The sequence below is a fragment of the Miscanthus floridulus genome, chromosome 10 (genome assembly GCF_019320115.1).
Source record: "Miscanthus floridulus cultivar M001 chromosome 10, ASM1932011v1, whole genome shotgun sequence".
Lineage (NCBI taxonomy): Eukaryota > Viridiplantae > Streptophyta > Magnoliopsida > Poales > Poaceae > Miscanthus > Miscanthus floridulus.
This window is the reverse complement of record NC_089589.1, coordinates 2891585-2902191: the sequence shown is the minus strand read 5'-3', so window position 1 is coordinate 2902191 and position 10607 is coordinate 2891585. Positions and strand designations below refer to the sequence as shown.

The following is a 10607-nucleotide window of genomic DNA, read 5'->3' as shown; positions in this document are numbered from 1 at the left end:
TGACTAGGGTGGCAGCAAGCATAGAGGAGGAGGCAAGTCGCCGGAATAGGAAGGGCAGGGAAGGAGGAGCGAGGGTGAGCGGTCGACGGTGAGGTCACCGGCAGCTAGAGCGGCGGCGGAGGTAGCGACGGGCAGAGAGGAGGAGGGCGTCCATGCTGACGTCCTGCCGCTAGAACTGCCGTTTTAAAAATAATCAAAAATAAGATCGTTACTTTAGAGCATCTCTAAGAAAAGGCTAATAATATCCAAAAACAGAGATTTGCGTGGTTACTAGGAAAGCACCGGTCCAGCAGCTCCCCAAGCCTTCCCCCAACATTTCTGCAAAAAGAGTGACGCCCCCAATCTTTCTCCCGTGCTCGTCTCCCTCGCGCGCGACAACGACTGCTACGGCAGCCTCATGCTCGTCATGGAAGAAGACGGCGTCCCGCCGCCGCTGCGGCTCATCAAGGAAGGACGCGCTCGTTATCGGGCTCCTCGACCGTGACCCCGAGTAGGAGGACCTCAAGATCCTCGCGGGGGTCTGCACCTCCTTCGTCAAGATCCTCAAGGACGCGCCCATGAAGGTGCAGATTGGTGAAGAGCGAATGGAGAATCGATACATCCAGAAGATGTCGAGGGAAATCGACGGGGATGGCCAGTCACTGTTGCGCAAGCAGGTGCGAGCTCCGCCGACTCTTCTGCGGCAACTTGCTTGCGGCGGGAAGACCCTAGGAGAGCAGATCAACTAACGCCGGTGGCGCAACAGATTTCGGCCAGGCCGCATGACCTCCCATGGCGGAGCACATAGTTCAGGGAGGTGAAGCAACGAGTGGACGGAAAGAGTTAAGATCCAACTAATCCGATCTGTGATCCAACTAACTAATGACGTGTTAGTATTGGGGGCAAAGTATTAGAGAGCTGCTTGGACCAAACTAGTTTTAGGGTATAATTTATTTAAAAGAGCCTCCAATAATATAGTTTGAAGGTTAACTTTTTAGGGACCTCTTGGAGTTCTTCTTATAATTGCGAAAACCACCCTGCGATGCAATCTCCAAATTCCACCGTGAAATGCTAGCGTCGTGACCTAAATCCCCAATCCCATCCCATCCCATTCCCGTTCTTGATGGAGCTGGGCGGCGGCAGCGACAGCGCCGCCAAGGGCCAGGGGCTCTCCTCCTCCGATGCCGCCGCCGCCGCCGCCGCTGCAGGCGAGGACCGGCTCAGCGCGCTCCCCGACGACGTCCTCGTCCTCATCCTCCTCAAGCTCACCACCCGCGCCGCCGCCCAGACCAGAGTCCTCTCCCACCGCTGGCGCCTCATCTGGGCTCTCCTCCCGGTGCTCAGCTTCACTTCGCCCCCGGAGCCCCACCGGTTGCGCGACGCCCTCGACGGCCACAAGGTGCTGCTCCGCGACCTCCTCGTCGGGGCCGACGGCGCCACCGCCCAGTCTCTAGCGGTCTGGCTCCCCGCCGCCGCGCGCCGCGTCTCCGGCGACCTGACCCTTAAAACCTACGGTCCGGAGGAAGATGCGGGGGAGGACGACAGCGGCGGCGAGGAGGAGGCCGCGCAGAGAGGCGCTTTTGAGTTCCCCTGCTTCGAGCAGGCCAGCAAGATCTCCTTCTTCCTGGGTTTTCAGGGCCTCGCCGTGCCTCTCACCGGTGTCTTCGCTCGCCTCACCGGGCTCCACCTGAGCCGCGTCTGGTTCCACGGCCCAGGCGAGCTAGGCGACGCCGTGTCCTCGCCGCGGTGCCCGTGCTTGCAGAGGCTCACCGTCGAGGACGCCCGTGGGCTGAGGGATCTCGCCATACATTCGGAGTCTATGCTGTGGATGGAGCTCAGGGACCTGCATGCCTTGTCTCGGCTCACCGTTGTGGCGCCGGCGCTCGAGGTGTTAACTGTGGCATCTTGTTTTCCCAAGAGTCCACCGGTCGCCAACATTTCGGCCCCTCTGCTAACGAAACTTCATTGGGGCAATGAATATGACCCGAGCTCTGTCCACCTTGGCAAGATGGCACATCTTCAATGGCTAAGAACTCCCTATTATCTTGTTTATGGAAATGGTGGTTTCCTGCACAATCAGTCTTGTTTGAGTCTCTTGCAGCGCTTTGAGGGCATCAAAAGTCTTTGTCTAACGCTGGCGTATCTACGGGTGAGTTCTCACTTCTATTATCTGGAACCATTATGCCATCGTAGTACCATACCATGCTAGTGTATGAATCCAAGGTTCCTATGTGACATGCTGACTAAGAATGGCCCTCCTCTACCACAAAATTAAAGTTTGCTCAATGCCCTTTTTTTGTAAACAAAAACTTAACTCCTAAGGCTCGAGTAGACATATAAAAGCAAGGAAATAAAGTACTTCAGGCATATTACTTATGAGTCTTTGTTTAGGATAAAATAAGTTGGCTTGTGCAATGAACCAAATGGCTTACTTAAAGAATGTTTCATTTCCACTATTTTGACTTTTTGTCAAATTGTCTAGATGATGGTGATATCAGGAAACCATCATTGGTACAAGTCATCACATGTTTTGGTTTGCTTAGGACCTCAGGTCCCTCCAACATTGCTAATACTATTTTCCATTATATATATGCAAGAAACATGAGAGCCAAAGTATTTTCTAGAGAACAAGTAGTCCAGTCTTTTAAGCAGCTCACAATGGCCATGCTTTGTGTAAGAAACCCAGAATGAACTTGTTAGCTTATAGCTTCAGCTTCGTCTATGCTCACAACAATGGTCAGCTAGCAACAATCACTGAAACAGCTTTAGGTTTCAAGTTTCATTCCCCTTCTAACTGTCACATATGAACCCTTTTGTATTACTTCCTATGAAAACACAGGGTATAGAGAACTATGACTACATGATGGAAGACATGGCAGTGCTCCCAGACATTACATTTTTGCGCCTAATGGTAATGGCATATGGACATGCCTTTGAGGCCAGCGCATTCCATGTTCTCAGATTGTGTACTGGTATAAGAAGGTTGATGCTGCTGTTTTTGTCAGAGGTAAACCTATTCTTTGTTTACCTAATACTCTGTCTAGACACAGAAAAAAAGGTAGCGTTTTGGTCCCTAAAAGGCATTTTTGATTGATTAATTTCTGTCAAAGTATGTATCGAAAGCCAAATTAATTTAAAGCATTATGAATCTATTTTTTCAAGGTAGATCAATGCGTGCTGTTTTTATGAAAAAAATACGTTTGTATTTAGTTAGACATGGTCCCTAGGTAAACACAACACATTTTCTTACTGGAGTAAGTATTTAAGTTTCCAGAGAAGTAATGGGAAGAAATATGCATTTGTATTTTTTTTGTCAGATGTATGGTTTATTTGATATCCCAATGATATCACTTTACTCTGTAGATTTAAGTGTTGGTATACTATTTTGGCTGTAAATAGTTGCTCTCTTTCTAGTTATTGTTAGCCTGTTTGAAATATACGGTTCTGGACTTCTGGTGAGTCGTTGGATGACACTAAAGCAGATCAACCTTGGTAATAATGTATATAAGAGGTACAAAATAATATGGCAGTGAAAAGAAAGTTGAAGGAGTAATTAGCCTAAGTAATTTTATTTTTTAAAAGAAAAATATAAAGGCTATGCAGGTCCATTCAGAGCCTATGCACTAAGATTGATTCAAAATCTCCTTAATTTTGGGCAGTTAATAATAGCATTATTCTGTTATTACATGGAATTCTATGTGATTTTATAAACATAAATTATGCTATGTGCTATCTTTTGTCTTAGCAGAAAATTATATTGCTGCAACTAGTTACTAGGCTGAATTATTTTTTAGTTGATATCAACACATTGGCACACCTCGAAAGTGTTCAGGAATCTGATAATTTACTCTCATTTTTGTCATTCAATCATCAATTAATTTTATTAAGTTGATACTTCCTGGTGTCAGGCCGAAACTGTATGCACATCCGATTGCAAATGCCTTCAGCTAATAGAGTGGGAAACAGAGGAACTCTTGTTGAATCACCTTGAAGAAGTAGAAATCTTTGAATGGCGAGGAACTAAACATGAAGTTGCTTTTGTGAAACGACTTTTTGATTGGGGGACAAAGATTAAAAAGATGACAGTAAATTTCTGTCCTTCAATCTCTGAAGTCAAGGCTAAGGAGCTGTACCAAATATTTCAGAGTTTCTCTAGGCCAGGAGTATGCATGAAATTTTACCGATTTGAGAAATGTAGTAAGGTGTTATGCACCTAAGGACTAGCACACCCAAGTTGTCACTTTAGGCACTTTTTTATGCTTTATTTATGTGTTTCTTCTTGTTATGAACCGTGGAACCGTACTGTATGAGAGCATCAACATGCTAGCAGATCTTGAAGACAAATGTTGAGATCCAAAATATTTTGTATTTTGTTTATGAAAGTTGAAGCCTTGTTTTTTTTTTCATAAGCTGTATTTAAGTGCCCAATAGGCACGCCCTGCTTGCTAGCCAGTGTTAAACAAGATGATGGTATTTAGGTATAGATTAGAACACGGATAAATTTAGCCCGTAACTGTAAAAGTGCAAAATTTGACATGTTCTGTACACAGACAAGTCGGTCGGCCCGCCTGTGGCATATATGGCTAAAAAAGGAATAATCAATAATAGCCTCGCGCCAAATATTAGTTCTAGACCAATAATTGGAGGGGGGAAAAATATGTACGTTTTTGGTCCCACAGGTCACACGCGGGTGAAATATGACACCTGCACATGACCCGACACCATCATGGGCCTAGTGCCGCGGTTTGGATATTGCATCCGCACCCGCGAGCGTGATTGCCATCCCTAACCAAAACCGGCTAAGTAGGTTTCAGAAAATGACTAGGTTGATTTGCACTGATTTACAGTAAGTGCAAAATTTTCCTTTCTCTCTATGCGTTTTCCTGGTTTATTTATTTATCTTGTACCATTGGTTCCTGGGCACAGTGGTGGATGCATGATGCGAGATAAGGGGAGCTAAAACAATGGAGATGTTGATTTGCATAAAGATTTAATGGTGAAATCAAGCTTTTGCTACAGTGATTAAGCTTGAAATCAAGCCATTAGGAGGGCTGAAGCCCCCCAGCCCCCCTTTGGATCCGGCACTGCCTGGGCACAACTAGAAGAGAAATATCATGAGCAATTTTATGACGGAAAGCAACAAGAAGATTTAACTACTGCACACACTAGCAAGTAGTTGAGCGCACATCTAATCTCATATTTCTAATAAAATAGCATGCAGGAGCTTAGCTAGAATTACTCCTTTTATTTAGATTCAGTTCACTATACACAAGTAATTTGCTTGCCTTAGGGCAGTTCCAACGAAAGAAACCAGTAGTTTCTATAACATAGGATACCGCACAAAAAAATACTGTTTTCCAACCCATGGTTTTTATGAGTAATAATTTTTTTCTCTTTCTCTCTCCCAACTCTATCTTCTTCCTCCAATGGGAGTGCGACATGAGCTTTCTAGAAACTGGTGGTTTCTCTCCAATGGCGATTTCATGGTTTCTTGGTGCATTGGGTCAAGAGTAGACCTGATTTCTTCACGAAGAAACCATTTCTATGATTTTTGCTCTCTTTCTTCATTAATTACGTTGCCATGTCAGCGTTTTGCCTACGTGACAAATCATTTAATGAGGATAGAAATCATCATCAATGCACCATTGGGACTGCCCTTATGCACAAGTAATTCACTTTCCTTCTTATTAGTGCATCACGAACCCATCTCCAAACATAACTAACTGAACCCAAGAACAAGGCAACAACAGTCAGACAAACACGTATATTTAGAAATTTTAAATTGAATGCAAAACCCAATAAAAATAATTACCAACTACGATTGCAAGTGATTTTTTAGTCATCAGATTCTCAAATTATAGATCCATCTTAGAAACAAAATTGATCTATATAAGAGCAACTCAACCAGATCCTCTTTTTCTTTTCTCTTAAAATATAGTATAGGAGATTAAAAAAACTTAATTGTAATATGCAGGGGATATGCGCTCTCTATCTATCCCAAAAAAATTTTAATTTTCCGAGGGGTCAAACAAATTTAAGTTCGATCAAATCTATATAAGAAAGTATCAATATTTAGATACCAAATAAATATCATTAGATTAAGTTATTTGGGAATATAAATATTGATATTATTTTTTGTAAATTTAAGCAAACTTTAAAATATGACTTATTTTAAACGCACAATTAAATTCTTTTTAGGACCGAGGGGGAGGGGGTATGTTGGAGGTACTAGCTCTAAAAGTTCTTTTAAAAGACGAACGCTAGCTATGGTGACATGCATGGCAACAGTGCGCCCTTGTTCCAACGCTGAAAGCTCTAATTTTATTTTGGTGAATTGATGAAACCCTATGTGCTAACCTATTTGCTCAAGTGATCATGAGGTAGGTAACACTATTCTAAGTGGTGGAGCAAATGAAGATGATGTTGATAGTGGTGATGGCCATGGTGATCAAGTGCTCGGCTTGAAAAAGAAGAAAGAGAAAAACAAAAAGCTCAAGGCAAAGGTGAAACTTGATAGGAGTTTTTTGGTTTGGTGATCGAGACACTTAGCGAGTGTGATCACATTTAGGATTGATAGCCGTACTATTAAGAGGGGTGAAATTCATCGTGAAATGTTGTTATCAAAACGCCACTAGATCTTCTAACTCATTGCATATGCATTTAGATCTAGTGGAGTGCTAACACCCTTGAAAACGTTTATGAAAATATGCTAACACATGTGCACAAGGCGATACACTTGGTGGTTAGCACATTTGATCAAGAGTGACGAAGTTGGAGAAGTAGAGGTGCTGTTTAGCAATGACCGAACGCTGAACTCGAAGTGACTGAATTCGGCCGGTATACGTCCGGTCATTTTTAAAAATGTTGGCAAGCTTGGTCTCGGTCTGTTCAAAGATCGAACGCTGCACAGTGAATGTGACCGGACGTGCAGGGCCTGCGTCCGGTCACAGGTGACGTACGCTGACGTCGGGCGTGAAACTTGGCGTGTAGAGAAGAACGGATCGGACGCTGGCCTGCTTCCGGTCGAGGTGCATCTGATGCGTACGATCGTGGTTTTGGCGCTATGGAACCTAAGTGACCTGACGCCGGAAAACAGAAGGGAACAACGCGTCCGGTCATGGCATGGTTGTGGTGCGCGGGCGAGGGCTCTGACGTTGATCGGCGTGTCCAGTCTGGCGACGGGCGTGTCCGGTCTAGCGACGGGTGTGTCCGGTCTTGACTTAACTGTGTAGGCGCTGTGAGATAGCCGTTGGAGATCAGCAGCTGAGGTTGAATGCTCAGGGACATGTGGCTTGAATCCGCTAACCGGACGCTGAGACTGTGAGTCCGGTCGATTTGATCGGCGCATCCGGTCGTCCCGAAATCAGTGCAGACAGGGGGCCAACAGCTCTATTCCATTGGGCTCCCTATATAAGTCGTGTGGCCGGCTCTAACTCACTCTATTGGGTATTTGCATTGACATGGCAACCTTGTGAGCTTAGCCAAAGCCCTCCTAAAAGGACCTTGATGTCGCCTAGAGGGGGTGAATAGGCCTGTTTAAAACAAACTCATAGCAGAAGTTAAATTCTAGGTGCGGCATTGATGCTTCCAAGGTGCAATACTGCCGCACTGCGGCACAAAAGTGCGGCACTGCCGCGCCTGTAAACAAGCTCGAACTACAATTCAAAAACTGCCCAAGAAAAAGTAGATCGAGCAAATTACTGATGTTCCTTAGGTAGTGTAGAGCCTATTCCACCACCTGGATGTTGGCGGAAGTGCATGAGCAAGTAAATCAGAACCAAACCCTAGAATCACCACAAATACAAGTATAGCAATGCAAATCACAAGAACACAAGTGAGACACCGATTTATCCCGTGGTTCAGCTCACCACTAAGGCTTGCCTATGTCCACATTATTGAGGTTGCCACAAAGGCTTTGGGTCTCTTTCAACCCTTTCCTCATTCTCAAGTCAAGAGAATGAACTCTTGAGATGAGGGGTGATTTCACTAGCTGTTTGAGATAATTACAAACCTCCCGAGGCTACCACATAAGTTGGCAAGCTCCACGGACGACGCTCTAGTGGGCTAGGAGCAAAGCTCCAAGAGGAATAAACACAACCACTGACCAAAACATGAACCAAGTGCTCTAGGAGATGAAGAACAGTTGGGGTTGCTCTCTAATGCAGTTTGGAGGCTCAAACTCTCTTGGATTTGGAAGGGAATCAAAGGGAGAAGCTTGAGGGTCTCCAATGGTGAGTGAGCAGCTCTTTTCTGTTTTTGAGCGTGCTGAAGTGAGGAAGAAGAGGCAGAGAGCCGTTGGGGAGGCCAAAATTGTGCATTGTTGTCTTTCTCTTGAACTATATTATTTCCGTGATCTTCCAACACAACAATACATAAGTTTGGCCTTGATTTAAACATTTTGTGGAATATCATCAAGTTTACCTTCTTGTTGAACCTATATACACTTCTTATTCCACAATCCACAAGCGTATGCAATAAAATCAATTTCACTCCTAGTTAAACTGGTCGGACGCTCGATTCAACAGCTCGGCTACCAATTCAACTGGTCGGATGCTTGATTCAACAGCTCGGCTACCAGTTCAACTGCTCGGACAAGCTCAAGACGGTGTTGCTCAGCAGATACAAGGCGCTCGGGGGCTAGCTGTTCAACATTTAGCAAACTTGTTAGACCTTTAATGGTGTTGTCATTCAATTCATCAAAAACCACTAAAGGGCTAGATACACTTACAATCTCCCCCTTTTTGGTGTTTGATGACAACACAATTAAAGCTTACAAGAGATTGATAACTAATAAGATTTTTAATCCTATGATATAGTGAGCTCCCCCTAAATGTGTGCATTGAAAGGAATTCAAATTTTGGACTCAAATACCAAATGCACATATTCAAGATAAAGTGTTGGAACTCTCTTATATCTTAGCATCTATGAGGTGCAAGGTGTCATCATGATAAACGTGATGCTCATGGCAGTTCATGCACTCAAGAAGTTTCTGAAGCTGTCATGTGCGGCACTTCTGCGAGTGAGCGCGGCATTGCCGCACAGTGGCGGTCAGAGAAAATAAACAACATATCATTCAAGGCATAAACATCACACATTAACATATGTGGTCCTTATCAAGAGCATCAATTTAAACTATCCTTGCACACACCATACAATAAAAATTGAAAAATCTTATATGCCTCCCTTTTACCCCTTCAAATCCTCATATTAATCTCTTTCTCTTACGCTCTCTCCCAATATTTCTCCCCCTTTGACATTAATCTCCAAAAAAAATCTCTCAAAAAAGAAAAAGAAAAAATAATGATAGACAACCAGGCCACGGTGACGCTCAGGGTCAAGGAGGCTACCGAGGCTAGGCAAGAATAAGCTGGATCAGCTCCAGTCGAAGATCTCAGCCTTAGGTCAGTGCCAGCGGTTTGAATCCACAGGGCACTCCATTTGTACTTTTTCACTAGGGTGATTTGGCTTGGGCCGTTCGTGGCTAGGTTAATTTGTACTTTTTCACAAAACTGACAGGTCAATTTATACTATTCCACTAAACTGACATTGCTTTGCCCTTCAGAACAACTATATGACACTGTCTACAAGCAGTTATGTCGGTGTTTTGGACCGGCAAGCCCTCAACCACCTAGTAAATTTGTACTGCGTGTTCCCAATCCCGGATGGTGATGCAAAGAGACACAAGGTTTATACTGGTTCGGGTAATGGGTACCCTACGTCCAGTTTGAGAGATCGATCTTGCATTCCTTGCACCAAAATGCTCGTAGTAGGGGGTTACAACTAGGGCGAGAGAGGGAGCTAGTCCCAGGTCTCTAGGTGGAGCGGCGTGGATTGCTTGAGATGTTGATCTCAAGCCATGGGGGAGCTCATGTGTTCGTCCGTGTGGGCGTAGGCCTAATCATAAGCGTCCAATCCCCTTGAAACGGCCCTGGTCCCTCCCTTTTATAGTTGAAGGAGGGACAAGGGTGATACATGCGCTAGCTATAAGGCGTCGTGCGAACAGAGGTGGCATGTCCGAGCCCTATAGCCTGTTCCTGTGGTGGCATGGTCGATGGAGTGGTCCCGTCCTTGAAGTACTGGGGCGACGCGCTGGTCACATCCGATCCTGTGCGTCGTGGGAGCTCCAGTGTTATCTTGAAGCGGGGTCATGGCGGTCGACGTGCCAGTCACTGTGTGCTAACTACGTGAGAAGCCAAGGCTCAGTTGGTGCCGAGGCCGAGCCATCGTGGGAGGCTCGACAGACGTGAATCCCGAGGTTGTTGAGACCCTAAAGTAGATTGCCGAGGCTTGGAGGGAGCGGTTGGGCTCGTACGCTGATTCCGAGGCTATGGTGACCCGGACTTGACTCCCCATGCTGTGTTGTTTCTGGGGTAGGGGTTAGGTGGCACAGTGTAGTGCAGGCGCTGATCATGGGCACAGCACCAGAGCACAGTGGCCGGTAACCCCTACCCCGTCCTGTCCTGGATGGTATGGCGTTGATGTGACCTCCCGTCTCGTCGGCCATTCCGCAGTGTCGAGCCGCCGTCCGGCTGATATTGCGGGAGTAGTTGGTGCGTTAATGGGATGTGACGCCTGGTCGGGGAGGCTGGTCGAGGCAGAAGCGATGGGTTATTGCCGAGCCGGCCTCG

The 10607-nt window shown here is 45.6% G+C and overlaps 1 protein-coding gene across 1 annotated transcript; it reads left to right on the top strand.

The window, feature by feature from the left end:
* The first annotated feature begins 268 nt into the window (after nucleotides 1–268).
* On the top strand, nucleotides 269–4338 carry LOC136487500 (putative F-box/FBD/LRR-repeat protein At4g03220). Its single transcript, XM_066484622.1, has 3 exons — nucleotides 269–2128; nucleotides 2819–2986; nucleotides 3888–4338. The coding sequence occupies exons 1-3, from the start codon at nucleotides 1103–1105 to the stop codon at nucleotides 4194–4196; spliced, it is 1503 nt and encodes a 500-aa protein (XP_066340719.1). The 5' UTR covers nucleotides 269–1102; the 3' UTR covers nucleotides 4197–4338.
* The last annotated feature ends 6269 nt before the right edge of the window (nucleotides 4339–10607 follow it).

Coding starts and splice junctions, on each gene's coding strand:
- LOC136487500 (XM_066484622.1), top strand. CDS start 1,103: ATGGAGCTGGGCGGCGGCAGCGACAGCGCCGCCAAGGGCCAGGGGCTC. Junction 2,129..2,818: donor TAACGCTGGCGTATCTACGG/GTGAGTTCTCAC, acceptor ATGAAAACACAG/GGTATAGAGAACTATGACTA. Junction 2,987..3,887: donor TGCTGCTGTTTTTGTCAGAG/GTAAACCTATTC, acceptor TCCTGGTGTCAG/GCCGAAACTGTATGCACATC.